Consider the following 15,034-nt stretch of genomic DNA (forward strand, 5'->3'; position numbering starts at 1 on the left):
CTGCAGCCTCCCCTGCTAGCCCGGTGCAGGGCTCAGGCCTGTCCCTCAGGCTACGTCTACACTTGAAACACTTCAGCGTCAATGCTACCTATGCGGACGGGAGGGGTTCTCACATTGCTGGTGTTTAACCACCTTCCCTAGAGGTCGTAGCCAGGTTGACGGAAGAATTCTTCCATTGACCAAGTGCTGTCTACGCCGGTGGTAAGGTCAGCTTAACTCCGTCTCTCCGGGGGGTGGATTTTTCACACCCCTGAGAGATGAAGCTATGCTGCTGTAACTTTTTCAGTGGAGACCATCCCTCAGTCCTGACCTGGAGCTCTCTGCTGTCCCAGTCCTGAGTCCATGCCTACTTGAACCTAGGCTAAGATCACCAAACTCATTTCATTAGTGACTGACCGGGAGGTCTGGCCTAAACTAAAAAGCTAGGTTGACCCAGCTGTGTTGCTAAGGGGTGTGAAAAACCCATTCTCCTGAGTGATGTAGTAAAGCCAACCTAACCCCCGGTCAATGGAAGAATTCTTCCGCTGCCTAGCTACTGTCTCATGGGGCAGAGGTGGATTAACTACAGCGATGGGAGGACCCTTCCTGTCGCCTTAGTGAGTGTCTACACTACAGCATCGCAGCCATGCCACTTGTGCATTTCAAGTGTAGACAAGCCCTAATTCAGGGATTTTGAGGAATATTTTATGTAGCTCTTTCATTCCCGCAAGATCTCGACCTCTCCTGTGACAGAAGAACGACAGCCTGACGCTGCCAATGCTCGGGTGAGCAATCTCCCTGGGACTGTGTGGGTAGGTGGAGTTTGCAGCCTCACCTCTCAGTCTAAAGTGTTTCTACTGCAGTGATGGGGCCAGATCTGAGGGTCTCACTGTCTTCAGTGCACTTATTCTCCTCAACCATCTGTGAGGCAGGGCAGGGTTATTACCCCATTGTACAGACAGGGGACCTGAGGCACAGGGAGGCTGTGACTTGCCCAAGGTTATATAGGGAGTCAGAGAGAGAATAAGGAATGGCCCCCAGACCCAGGCTATTCTCCCCTCCCCCCCCCCCCCTCGCCTCCTCCCCTGCAACCACTGAACCATGTGTCCTATTCATCAGAGCTGTAGTACTAAAGCTGGTGGAGGCAGTTAACTCTTCTGGCTGGTGTGTGGCGTCCGTCTGGGCAAACCCGTCTGTATCTCTTGGGAACTTGCCCTGCTGCTTTCATTGATGTTGCGCCAAAGAGCACAAGGCTGCATGTTCCCACCGGGGTGCATGGTCCTTGGAATAATCTCTCTACCTGGCTGCACGGCACCAAAGCAAACACTGTCCCAACTGCTCTACAGCCCAGTGCCGTAGGGCTGGCAGGGGCAGAGGATGAGACTGGCCTAGGAAGGGTATCGGTGCCTGCAGTGCATTGAGAAACCAGTTCACATGATGGCTTATGTCTTGTTCTGTCCTTGGGGGTTAGCTGAAGGCCTGATCCTGATTGATTCCTCGGCATTTTTTAAAACTTGGGGTTGCCAGTGGAGGGCCTCAACTCGGTGGTCCCCTTCTGATACCTTTTTGGCATTGAGTTTCCAGGAAAAGAGGAGACCCCATAGGAAGTCCCGCTTTCCACCCCCTACAGCCAAGTTAGAACTTCAGGGCTGGCCTAGACAAGACAAATGTCACAAAACATTTAATTGCCAAGTTTGTGGGCATGTCTCCAGATATCCTGGGTTTCCTTGATTCTCTTCTCTGGTGTTGGATCCAAGATAAAACTAAAATCTCCCGGGAACAGGGAGGCCAGGTGGAAGGCTAATACAGGGCTAATACTCCAATAGCGTGTGCAGTTGGGGTGTGGGGAGGACTGCAGAATCTGGGTATACGTGGCACAGTCACAGATGTTGTCTCTTGCCTTTATCTGGGATCCCCTTCCCCTCTCTCATCCTCACCAGCAGCTGTTGGACAGATGTTCAGAGAGTGGGCGATTCTAGTGACACTTTTCAGGCTGCTCCTCCAGCCCTCTCATCCCCCACACTCCAGCCAGCCAGACCCTGAGGAATGTTGCCCCAGGCCTGTTGCTTTGTCATTCCACTGGGAGATAACTAGGGCCCAGAATGTGGGGTGAGACTCTCCTGGTCTGTCTCAGCCTGTGCAGATTCTCTTCTCCTCCTCCCCACCTTCCAGCTCTCATTCCTTTACCCTTTTATAACAGGGAGTTGCTGGTTCTCTCTGGCCTGGTGAACAGTGCAGGGTCAGCTGTGCCCAAAGGGTACAAAAGTTCCCATGTCCAGTGGTGATAGTATGGTGAGGGGCACCTCAGACAGACCTGGGGCCCAGGAGAAGTGCTGTTAACCTATCCTGCAGTGCTGTTCATCTAGATTCCTTGGGCTCAGGGGTCCAAGGAAATGGGGAAATTCCTGTACCTCCGGCAAAGCAACAAAGAGGCATCTCATTTCTCCACGTTGTAAGGGTGCAAATCTCTGTTGCATGCCCCGTGACACAGGAATCTGATCTCCTTCCCATGCCCCATCTAGCACTCATGGGTAGCTGAATCGCCACACGGAGCAGAGAGAGCCGGATCTAGGCTGGAGCTGCTGAGGACAACACTGACTGGCAGCCAGTGTCTGACCCATGTACCAAATGCATCCCACCACTCTTCCCTTATACCCAGGGGCGCCTGCACTAACTACAAGCACCAGAATGCAATGCTCCAGCTCCAGGCAAGAAAGTTCTGGGACACAAGTGGAAACATTGCTGGGATTTGCAGGCAATGCCAGCGTATGCAGCTCCAATCTGTGCATTACGTGACTTAGGTGCAGTGCGTGTGCTCTCGGTTGGAGCCTACACACCTGGGTTTTGAATTGTCCCCGTGACATTAGGATCTTTCCCTGGCACCTGCGGGGTGTCCTGGCCCTTTCCCAGGATTCTAATTGCACCGTCCAGCAGTTGCCTTGCTCAGTCCCATTGGAGTGAATCTGTTTTTTCCTGTCTGTTTTCCACAGGATGCCGAACTGGGGCGGAGGGAAGAAATGCGGCGTATGCCAGAAGGCCGTGTACTTCGCCGAGGAGGTGCAGTGCGAAGGCAACAGCTTCCACAAGTCCTGCTTCTTGTGCCGTGAGTACAGCGCCCCGCGGGGTCCTCGCCTTTCCGTTGACATGGCAACGCCCTGGCCTGCTTGCTCTTGCCAGCAATGTAAACATGCTCCCGCCACTGCGGAGCAGACCCAGACAGCTGACATTTGGCTAATTACTGCTGGGCTGGGAGCAGCTCTCCGTTCTCCTCCAGACTCGGGGAAGGAATTTTTGCAAAGCACCGTGGGTGATTTAGGGACTGAAATGTCAGGGGTACTTTGGGAAAACATCCATGCAACTTCCACCCCCACATTGCTAAATGAAACACTAACCCTAAACCACACTAGGGTCTAAAGCGCAGGCCCCCTAGATGCCTAAAGGCACCATTTTAAAGCCCTGACTGTACCACCCCACAGCAAAGCCATGCTAGCGGTGCTGAGGGCTAGAAACTCCATGAGGGCACATCTCAGCATCGCCTTTGAATGAAGAGGGAAGGGTTTGTGTGGAGCCTTGCAGGCGGCTGGAGTGTGGCCTTTGAACCCTGCAGGACCTGGGGATCTGTGGACGGAGGATGCTGCTTTGCCTTGTGCTTGCTGGCCATTCTGGTGACCAAATGCCTGCAGCATGCCTGATGCCTGGGCCCCCCTCACCCGTCTGGCAGTCGTAGCCTCAGCCCATCCCTGCGGCGGTCTCCACATGCCGCCCAGCACTGGAAAGGATGCAGACATGGAGCGGCAACTGACGTGCTAGCTCCCACCTGGGTGGACGTCACCTGTGCTCAGAGAAACGTGGGGTTGGGTCGTGCAGCTGCTTTCCACTGCTGGCACCTGCTGTCCCAAGAAATCTAGTTCCCTAGAGATCATAACTGGCAGGGGAAGGGGAGGCGTTTCCACGGAATCCGGAGTTTATGCAACGACACAGGATCTCCCCACCCAACAGGTGCACTCCAGTGTCTGCTTCCCCGCACAGGAAATGGGGCCCGCCTGCAAGCCCTGGTCGGTTTGCTTCTCCCCAGTGTAAGGCTACATGTGAACTACAGAGCCCAGGTACCCCCCAGCACGGGTGCAGCATACACTGACAGGAGTTTTTCTGCCTGTGTAGGAACAGCACCTTCCCAAAGGACATGGGCTGTGCCCACAGAAGCACACTTCTGTCAGCATAGCTGCGTCTACACTGGGGCTTTTGCCAGCATTGCTCTATTGGCTGTGGATGTGTGTTCCTCCCCCCTACACAGATGTAGCTATGCAAGTGTTAAGTGTAGATTAAATGTTTAAATGCCCGATGGCTCAGCTGGTGGGGATTTGCTGAACCGCTGGGCTAGATGGGCTCCAAATACCAGCCCAGCTCTGCTACAGAGGGCTCGGGAAGCTCCTAACCCACGGAAATTCCTGACATAACCCTCCTTACATGGCAAAAATTGTCCTTTTCCTTTTCCCCCTCCTACTCTCCAAGCACAGAGAGCGCCCAGGGAGCAGCTGCCCAGGAGGAAAAGCACCATATTTAGTCATGGGGATGGGAAGTGCAGATTTAAGATCCCATATTTAGGTGAAAAGCGCTGGGCCGTCAGAGCGTTCCGAGGGGAGTGCTCAGCTCTGTGTTTGCATTCTTGAAACATTGTTTAAGGGCAAGAAATTTTTCTTCTGGCAAGGAGACAAGCAGGCCTCGGGGAGCGGCTTCCTGCTGACATTTAAGGCATGCGTGTGGGATGGGGGTTGAGTCTGTCAGTCACACACCAGTGTCTGGCTCTTGCTGGGCTAGCTGCTGTTTCCCTCCTCCAGCCTCTTTGTTCCTTTACAGCCAGAGGTAGGTAAACATCAACAGGCTGCCAGCTGGGATGTTGTGAGCCCTGCCCCCCCTCTGATCCTGCCCCTTCCAGCCTCCTCCCTGCCCCAACAACTTCCTCTTGGATTATCTGATCCAGCGCTAGGGCTTGGAGGTCAAGTGTGTCTAAGCCTCCAAAAGTGCTGTCTGTGCTGCCTGTCATCGGCTAGTTCTAAGCTGCCAGTCTCCTGATTGGCAGGAGCATGCTCCAGTTGGGGTTGGCCCGGACCGAGCTGGACTCTCTCCCAGCACGCACACTTTCTGCTGTCGTCTCATGGAGCCGATCCCTCGAAGGTTGGGATCACTGACCGTCCATGCAGACCTCCCCTGCCTGCACCATTCCTGATTAACCCTTAGAATGGTGCAGATGAGCTTTGTAAAGGGATTTCATAACTTGTCATTTCTCAAATTGCATTCACTCTGCCCACTGGCAGCACTGGGGTTAATGTCAATTTCACCTTTTAGCTCTGAACTTCCTGGCTTTTACCTGGGCGGGTGGGTTGGTTGTTTTTTAACTCATACCAATGTTCCTGTTCTCTCCACGCTCCTTATTAACAAAGGTTTTGTCTGGGAATTTCCTTACTCCTTAAAATCTGACACATGATATGTCTTGGGAGGACTGATGCTCTCAGACTTGCCAGTGTGTTCTGGCTGCCCAGAAGCCAGAGATGACCTATAAACTCCTGGCCAAGGTCTGAGGGTGACATGCCCCTTGTTCCTCTCCAGTGGTCTGTAAAAAGAACCTGGACAGCACCACCGTGGCTGTGCATGGGGAAGAGATCTATTGCAAGTCCTGCTACGGCAAGAAGTATGGCCCCAAAGGCTACGGCTATGGGCAGGGAGCAGGGACCCTGAGCACCGACAAGGGAGAGTCGCTGGGAATCCAATCCGAAGAGTGAGTTGGAGCCTTCATTTCAAAAATAGTGGCTATAAAAGGGAATTGGAGAGAGGCACCCTCATCCCAGCGCTGGGCTTTGGGGGCCCCAGAGGGGAGGGGCACTGGGGACCCCGGGGAGCTGAGCAGCTCTGTGAGCATTTCCTGTTCTAAAGAGATCCTGCTTTCTACCACGTCTTTCTATTTCCGTGTAAAGTTCTGCACTCTCCTGACCCCTAGTAGTCAGCAGTTTGGCTGGCAGGCTCTTCCCAGCCTTGTAAACGCTAACCTCTGCCCAGGATCCTCTGACTGGGTCAGTCTAGTGCCTGGCTGCAGCTGGGCGTCTAGCTGAGCCATTCACCTGCTGAGACGAGGCCCCCTACCGTTAACAAAGGCAGCCCTGAGAACAGAATCAAGCTGGCAGCTAAAACGTAACCTAGCAGGAGCCTAACGAGACCAGTAGCCCTTGCCCTCCTGGGTAGTTCAAATGACCAGGAAGAACGGGAGGTCTCTACTCTTGGGCCCAATACAATCAAAGCCTGGCTTAGGCTATGTCTACACTCAAAATGCTTCAGTGGCACAGCTGCAGTGCTTCAGTGTAGACACTCGCTACAGCAAATGAGCGACGGGAGGGGATCTCCCCTTGCTGTGGTTAATGCACCTCCCCAAGAGGCAGTAGCTAGGTCGAGTTCTTCTATCGACTTAGTGCTGTCTACGCTGCGGGTTAGCTTGGCTTAACTACGTCACTCAGGGGGGTGGATTTTCACCCCCCTGAGCAATGTCGCTGGGTCGTACACAAGAAAATGTGTGCACCAGCCCTTCAGCCGTGTCTTCACTGCCAAGCAAAGGTGTATGTTTACTGTGTCATTGCTATCTTGAGGTGGCCTCACTGTAAAATCCCAGAGGCGCTGGAGTTCTTACCTGGATGGAGTTCATCATCATCAAGGCAAATCCCAAAGGGACGTAGCCCCCTTGACGATCGAGCGCCACCTGGATCAGTCTCGAGCTAGGTCCTTCAGATGATCTGGCCCAATGTTCAGGCTACAGGTAGGTCTGCATTGCAGCCAGGGGTGTGACGTGCAGCGTGTGTAGCCAGACCTGCGCTAGCCGTACTCTAGCTAGCTTGGCAAAAATAGAAGTGAAGCCGTCATGGTGTGGGCATCCGTGTAGGCTGTGCAAGGCTGCCTGACCCCCTGGGTACGTTCTCATTTGTGCATCCCATGGTGATGCCTGCAGCACTGCACCCTCACTTCTCTTTTCAGAGAGCTACTTAGAATACAGCTAGCGACATGAGCTGCCACTGCGCTCGCGCACACATACTGCAGTGTAGACATTCCCTTAGAATCATAGAATATCAGGGTTGGAAGGGACCTCAGGAGGTCATCTAGTCCAACCCCCTGCTCAAAGCAGGACCAGTCCCCAATCCCTTGGTCCATCATTGGCCACCGAAGCCTTTGGTGCGCACGTGATCCCCAGCCGTGCAGCAGCATCCCTTGGTAAGTGCACTTTGTAATTCGTTGGTCTTCCATCCTAATAACATGTCCATACCAAGAGAGCTGCTGACACCGAACCAGTGCTGACGGTGGGTGCCGGGTTCGGCTACAAAAAGCCAGTCGAGGTCAATCTCAGGTGCAGGGTACAGGGTTGACTCCCCTAGCTCCATCGAGCGAAGGACTCCGGCGCCTCATCTCCACTTGGGTTTTAGGGCGGGAGCCAACTCAAGCCAGCAGCCGTGCTGTAAACACCCACCTTAGGGGGCAGTGCAGCCCTCGCCTGGTGCTCCTTGCAGAGCTGGTCAAACAGCAGCAAGGATTTGACAAAATGTTGTGCTGAAGTCTTGAACTTTCACCCCAGGGGGGCAGCTCCCATGTGCATCCCCCATTCAGAGCAGGGCGGCTTATAGCACCTGGGAAGCCATCCATGGGGTGGGAGGAGCTTCTCCGGCCAGAATTGCTGGCTCCCTGCAGCATGATGGGAGCGACAGTGACTCTAGCCTGCCTTCTCCCTGATCTGTCAGGGCCGCGCTTCACTAACGGAGGCAGGTCTCCCATAGAGCACACTGGCGGGAGAGTCTGTAGCCTGTGTGCCCCCTGCGGGGAATGTTCTAACCCTTCTCTCCCAGTGTGTAGATGCCCAGAGCTTCTGAAGGGCTCAGCCTCCAACGGGAACCCATGTGCTGAGCCCTTCTCACAGTCTGGCCCTAGCAGAGACTCTCTTCTTCCCTGAATGTGGAGCCCCCCTGTCTCATCAGCCATCTCTGTCTGCCGCTGCTTCCCAGTCGTGCAGGCCAGGTAACTAACTCTCCCTAACTGGAATCCCACAGGAGCCAGCCCCACCGGCCCACCAACAACCCCAATGCCTCCAAGTTGGCCCAGAAGGTGGGCGGTGCCGACGGCTGCCCCCGCTGCGGGCAGGCCGTGTATGCAGCTGAGAAGGTGATTGGCGCTGGGAAGGTAAGACAGCAGTGTCATGCGGGGAGCTGACTGCAGGGTGGTGGTTCCTGAGCCAGCATGTGGCTGGGAGCTCTGAAAGGCTCCATGGGCCAAGCCCAGATGCTATCATGGGCCAGATGTCCAGCACCCACAAATGGGGCTGGATTTTTAAGAGCTCAGCTAGTGCCCAACGTGCTGTGAGCTTTCTGGAGAATCTGGCCCCTATGGGTGGTGCTGGCCCCTTCTGAAAATTCTTGTCTTTATGGTACATACAGGTGGCAGAGAGCCGCACGCATGGGGTAGCCACAGGTCCTCTCCATTTCCCTGACCCTGGGGGATTATGGCTGGTCCCTTCTCCTGCCCCCCTCCCCATGCCCTGGGAGGAGATGATATGCCTCACAGGCCTGGGCTGGAACACACGTCTGCTGCAAGGAAACTGCCACGTTGGCATTCTCCCCTTAGGCTCTAGAAGGCTGGATCTGGCTTCCACAGCCCAGTTCACCCAGCTGCTGGCTTCCTAAGTCTTCAGTCCATTGGCTCCTCTCTCATCCAGCGCTGGCCCCTGCATGAGGCAGGGTGATGAAGTCTCCAGACTCTTTGGGTTTTCCCCTGGCTTTGCCCTGTGAACACATACAGCTCTGCTAACACAGCTGTAGCATCTCCTGCTATTCCAGTCCTAGACTCTGTCCCGCCCACCAGGAACTCTGTGCAGTCCTGACCTGCAGCACCCTCCATTAGTCCAGCCTGACTCGTGTTACTGGGTCCTCAGTGGGGCTGTGATCCCCATATGCGTAGCTAGGACTACTGGGGCCATGTCCCATGGTTCTACGTGCTGCAGCAAGCTGAGCTGCTCTGAGTCTCTCCCAGTGAATTGTGGGAGAACTTGTCTGTCCTGGGCACGTGAAATTGTGGGAAGGCATCGGAGGACTACTGGCTTTCAAGTGGGTTTAGCTCAGTGGTTCTCAACCTGCGGCCCGCGGGCCACTTGCGGCCCAATCAGCACCAAGCTGTGGCCCATGTGACATCCTCAGGGCCATAGAGGTTGTATTGGATGTGGCCCACAATGGTAAATAGATTGAGAACCACTGGTAGCCTGTGTCCTCACTGCAAAGTGGGTGGGTCACCAGCCTGAGCGGAAGTGGCCAGCTAGCCTGGGTTGAAAGCACCATAAACTCGAGTGAGAGGGTTTTGTGTGTGGACGGGAGGGGGGTTAGGGAAACACCCAGGTAAGAACCCGTTGTGACCCTGCAGTGAAAACAGACCCTTAGAGTAAAGATCTGGGCACAGTGTTTAGTGGGAGACTTTGCATTCTACATCTTTAAGTAGCTGAAGCTGGAAATGTTGCTGTGTCTAAACAAACTGAGAGAGGATACAAGCGTGTCTTGAAATGTACCGATAGTTCTGCTGCTGGTGGTGGTGGCATAATTCCGCCTGTTGTCTCTGCCTCCTGCCTCAACCCCAAGTCCACATTTTATTTTCCCAAAATGGTTCCATGTTTCCCAAAGCAGTTTTTTTTTTTTTTTAAACGCCTGTGTCAGCAGCTCTCACTATTTGCAGCTTAACTGATTTATCCATTAGGAACTCGGGGAGCAGCTGGGAGAGCCCTAGTTTTAAAAGTCAGCCTGGTGCCTTTGGTCTCAACATCGGGGTGTAACTTTCCTTGGTGTGCCTGTTCTAATTCTAGTGCTTTAGGATGCGTTCATCTCTAGAATACAGAGCCAGGGGCTCTCGCCAGAGCCTTAGGTGGTGCGAATCGAATCGCCACCGCTTGGCTGACTTTAGAGGAGTTGTGCTGATCAACAGCAGCCTAATGTTTAAGAGTTAACTCTTTACCGGAGCAAATCCTAAACTATGGGTGGCTGGTAGTTTGGAAACAAGATTAAAGGAGCATGTTTTATCTGTGATGTGTTTCATGCATGACTGGTTGAGATCCGGGTTAGACCAGCCTCTGAAATCCCACTCGCCTGGAATCTTTTCTGATGAGCCAGTTAGTTTCGTCTCACCAGGGTAATGAGTGGTTTTCCCTGAGCTGATCCGCTGGATGCAGGGGTAGCCCATGCTCACAGCATGGTTCTGTCTGAGGTCCTGGGGTCAGTCCCTGCTGCAGACAACCTGTTACGTGGGGAATGGACTATGTGAGCTAGGCTAGGGCAGGACGCTGTTTCCCAGGGAAATTCTGGCTGTGACTTGGGACTTGTGCTCAGAAGCTTTAAAACCTCTTTCAGGAGGGGCCGAGCACTGAGGATCCTGCCCAGACAAAAGGAAGTGGGATAAAAGCCAACCCTTCCATGTAATGTTGGGGATACCAGCCAGGGACTGCGAAGGGGTAAAGCCAAGGGTGTGCTGCTAGAAACAGCTACACTGGGGGGACCTGAGTACCACAGAGTCACGCTCACCTTAAATCCACCGTCCCATGGAGTGGAGATCAAGCCACACTGGTCTGACCCGGGCTCTAGCATGGCTGAATCCCTTCTGGGGAGAATGGGATTGTGACCAGGGCCTCGGGACAGGCACTTTTCACTGTACAGCTTCCCCTGCGGCGGGGCCCTGGGGGTACTGCTGGGGAGAGCCAGGAACTGACATGCCCAGGGGTGGCTCGATGTTTTTTGCCGCCCCAAGCATGGCAGTCAGGTGGAGGGCGGTGTGCTGGTCGCCGCGAGGGCGGCAATCAGGCAGCCTTCGGCGGCGTTTCTGCGGGTGATCTGCCAGTCCCGTGCCTTCGGCGTACCCGCCACCGAATTGCCGCCAAAGCCGCGGGACTGGTGGACCTCCTGCAGGCATGCCGCCGAACGCAGCCAGACTGCCGCCCTCACAGCGACTGGCAGGCCGCCACCCACGGCTTGCCGCCTCAGGCACACGCTTGCTGCGCTTGGACATGCCCTGGGTGTCCTACCAGTGGGCGACTGCCTGAACAGCCCCCTGCTCTGCTCCCCGCCCCCTCTGACCACTCTCTGCTCCTCTCCCTGCAGTCGTGGCACAAGGCCTGTTTCCGGTGCGCCAAGTGCGGCAAAGGCCTGGAATCCACCACGCTGGCTGACAAAGATGGGGAGATCTACTGCAAAGGTGAGCGTCCCCCTTCCCAGCGTGCTGGCATCCCTGGGACCTGAGGGAGAGAGGAGTCCAGAGCAAGGTGGGGGAGGGGGCATTGCGGGGGTGCATCTTCAGGGAGAATGAATTGCTGACCCCAAACCAGCACACAAGATGCTGAGAATTGTAGGTCCTGCTAAAACACTGGGGGGTAGCTGATATTGAAATGTGAATGGAGGGAGGTGCTGTCCGAATGGCCCCAGAGGGGCAGGGATGTACCCGGGGAGCACCCCACATATGGGAACAGCGAGCACTCGGACTCTCTAGTGGCCTGGCACCTTGTGGGTGCTTGTGGGTTAACGCCGCGCCGGCCACACGGGCTGCAGAACCACTGGATCTCTCCCCATCTAGCACCTACAGATGACCTCCCCCTGCTCCACTGGGGCCATAGCCAGGCTGGTCTAGGTTTGTGGGGGTGGCTGGTGGCCTCTGGAAGTGCCAAGTGAGTCTAACATGTCAGTGTCTTTCAATGGGAGTCTGTAAAACCCCTAATGCTTCTGCTTTTGAAAGAGGTGGGCAGTGCCCACCCTGCCTGCCCTAGTAGCCCCCTGGGGGGCAAGGGCATCACTGCCTTCATTTCCCCTTCCTGCCTATGGGGCTGTTGCCACCACATCCTCCCCTCCTCTCCCCCTCCCCCCCCCCCCCCGGGGGGAAAGCCAGGCTCCTTTGCAGCTGTTCCCAAAGTGCTGCAGCCGGGTTGCCCATGTGTGACTGGCTGCAGAGTCTCCTTGTGTGTGGCCCCAGCTCCGTACGGGGGAACTCGCCCTGCCGCTGCCCGGGTTTGTGTCCCTTCCGGTTGGTCTCCGGGGGGGACAATCGCATAACTTTCATTGCACCAAACTCTGCTCGAAACCAGAGACTCTGCCGTCCCTGATGATTATCCCGGGAGCTCTGCCCAGGGCTCACTGACAGTGACTCTGGGGGGTTGTCACTTGATGAGGGCCGGCGTGTGGGTGGGATCTAGGAGAAGGGAGAGAACTCCATGTGAGCCTGATCTCTGGGGTTCGGCTGGGAACTCTTGTCCACATCGAGCAGTAGAGGTGAGAAACTAACCCAGGGTAAACTTTAAACCCCCTCCCCCACCCCGGCAGCCAGCTAACAAGGGCAACTATCTCCAGGCTGGGGGAGAGTTGCAGTGGATAGGGAACCAGGCTGGGAGCCAGGACGCCTAGGTTCTGCTCCCAGCTCTGCCACTGACATTGCTGCGTGATCTTGGGCAAGTCAGTTCCCCCCCTTTGTGCCTCAGTTTCCCTTTTTCATAAAGGGCTTTGAGATCCTCTGATGAAAGGTGTTAACCAGTCCCCATGTGCTTGTTTCTTCACCCTGTTTCCGCCTGCCTGAGAGATGGGGCCGGATCTGAACTCTGGGAACGAGCCTATTTCAACACTGACCCCACACCGTAAAACCACCTCCCCCCTCATCCCTATGTCCCCCGTGGCTGGCACCCCTCCCTTCCCTGTGTCGTCATCACTCATGGCTTCTCCCCTCCCGCAGGATGCTACGCTAAGAACTTTGGGCCCAAGGGGTTTGGCTTCGGGCAGGGAGCTGGTGCGCTCATCCACTCCGAGTGAGCAGTCAGGATTGGCTCCTCCGCCTCTCCCCTGCAGTGCCGAGCGCTTCGCCGATACCGGGCTCGTCCAGACTGGCCTTCAATCGTGGATCAAGGCAGCCCGGTCCTTCCCCCACTTCCTGCCAGTGCTTCTGTCAATAAACTCCTGCTTATTCTAACTAGACCACCACCCACTTGCCTGCTGGTTTCCTGACCCAAAGCTCACTGAACTAACAGGAATCTTCCTGTTGACAGCCGTGGGCTTTGGCTCAGGAGCAAACAGCCCTAGCATAGGCCAAATGGCCTTGATGCCCTCACACGCTCGTGCAGAGAACTTTCCATGCAACTGGGGAGTGTCACTTTGTAGGTAATAGGCTCACCTGTGAAACCTGGGTGCTCTGAGGCTCTGAATGCAGCCAGCCATTGGGACATCAGAGGTGTATAACAAGCCTTATTCGATCGTTCCTAGATGTAAAAAAATCAAAGCTGGCAAATGATTGGGGCTTGTGGGTGGGTTATTGTTTGTCTGGAGACAGAGGGAGACAGAGATCCAGTGACTGATGTGAGGGAGAGGAGAATATTTTTTAAATTGTGTATTGTATTAAAAATACTAATTGGAGGAACAGTCCACTATAAATCACCAGCCAGCTCCCCAGTGGTGTATGTCGTTCTAGCTCCATTGACTTCAATACAGCAGTGTGAAGTTACACCCTGGTTCTAAATCTAGTAAACTAGTGCGCTTTCAAAAGTGGCCACTGACTCAGATTGCCTCGGGTCTGGGGGGCCGACAGGGTGCTGATCTCTTTCAGAACCACTGCAGCTCCCACTGATTTCAAAAGGGTACTTGGCACATCTGAACCTCCAGCCCCAAGCTGCCTGTTACAGTGTTCCTAAAAAACAATGCCCAGCGTCACTGGCTAACTTGGAAACGTTTGGCCCAGATTTCTCTTCCCGCATTACTAACAGCACCGTAGCCTATTAACCCGAGAGCGTAGAAACAATCCAACTTGCTTTTCACTGTTTATGCCACGGTTTTGTGTTTCTCTCAGCTTGAACATTGAGGTCAATTTCATGCTTGTTTCACAGGTGATGCCGCAGTGTTTGGGTTGAAAACTCTGCCCGGAAATGTTTGTATGTTTTTAAAAAAACCAGGGCCAGTTTTGCCCTCCGTTACAGTGCTGTATGAACAAACAAACTTTCCCCAGTACAGTTCTCATTATGGGGCTACAGGTGCGGCTTTGCTTTCATGGGCTCAGATGCCATCTTGAGCAGAATAGAAAGATGCAAAAACTGACCAAGGAATAATAGAACATGGGATCACACAGAGCATTCTATGGGTTTATACCTAAAACTTCACTAATTCACTTGGCATCATTCCTTCCCTTCAGGGTGTTACCTGGGCAAAGATCACAGCTTTCATTTCTCCTGTTTCCTCCTGAAGCAGAGATGTCTAGGATTCCACATACCTTTTCCACAGTGCAGGAGAAACATTATGTTGCAATATTTCTACTGTATGTGCCATGTACAAGGATTTCGTTCAAGCAAAATTATGTATTCAATAAAGCTCTGAGAATGAGGCTTTTGTTCAGTCTCTTCTTTCCCTAGCAATAAGAGGCGGGATTAGTCACATCAGAGGGGAAGCTCCTTCTTTGGCTTCATGTGAAACTGACTCTGTAGGAAGGGAACAGGCTGCTACTTTTAGAGAGCTGGATCAAAGCTACTTTATTACCCCACTGCTTGGGTCATCAGCAGGATTTGAACCTGGGACTATCAGTGTTACACTATTAGCTACTTGTATCTCCTCTAGCTGGTAGCAGTACTAGACTCTTACTAGGAGCAGCATATGGGAGACACAGGCCATATGCTGTGCTAAAGTAGGTTATATTGTATTAACTAGTTGGGTCACAAGTGGCATGAGTTTAATCTCACCCTGGGGCCCCAATTTCTCCACCCTACTGATGCCCAGTCTGTGGGCATCTAAGCCCAGGGCAGGAGCGACTCTGAGTCAGGCCTGGGCTGCAATAGCAGAGCTACCTGGCTTATCCCTCATTAACTTCAGTCCCAAGCACTGCAGCGTGTGTAAGGGCCCCAGGCTGGAGCTGCTGCCCCTCCCCCCCCGCGGGTTCCAGGGGTCTGGATCCTTCATTCACCATCTTCACCTGTTTCCCAGGAGCTCTTTCCATCACGGCTCTGGCATCAGAGGGCTCCGTGGGGAGGTGCAGGGGCTGTCAC

At 54.3% G+C, this 15,034-nt stretch overlaps 1 protein-coding gene across 3 annotated transcripts in view; it reads left to right on the plus strand.

Moving 5' to 3' along the window:
- CSRP1 (cysteine and glycine rich protein 1) overlaps nucleotides 1-14,378 on the plus strand; it is a 28,423-nt gene extending 14,045 nt beyond the window's left edge. For 2 of the 3 annotated variants that reach the window (XM_065404395.1, XM_065404394.1), the window contains 5 exons: nucleotides 2,970-3,082; nucleotides 5,587-5,755; nucleotides 8,058-8,187; nucleotides 11,136-11,229; nucleotides 14,191-14,378. In XM_065404395.1, the coding sequence (XP_065260467.1) occupies nucleotides 2,971-3,082; nucleotides 5,587-5,755; nucleotides 8,058-8,187; nucleotides 11,136-11,229; nucleotides 14,191-14,372 (687 nt within the window). In that variant the 5' untranslated portion in view covers nucleotide 2,970 and the 3' untranslated portion in view covers nucleotides 14,373-14,378. Of the gene's footprint in view, nucleotides 1-2,969; nucleotides 3,083-5,586; nucleotides 5,756-8,057; nucleotides 8,188-11,135; nucleotides 11,230-12,747 lie in introns of all 3 variants that reach the window. The other variant, XM_065404396.1, reaches the window with a different exon arrangement.
- The last annotated feature ends 656 nt before the right edge of the window (nucleotides 14,379-15,034 follow it).

Source organism: Emys orbicularis, chromosome 4 (assembly GCF_028017835.1).
Source record: "Emys orbicularis isolate rEmyOrb1 chromosome 4, rEmyOrb1.hap1, whole genome shotgun sequence".
NCBI classification, from domain to species: Eukaryota; Metazoa; Chordata; order Testudines; family Emydidae; genus Emys; species Emys orbicularis.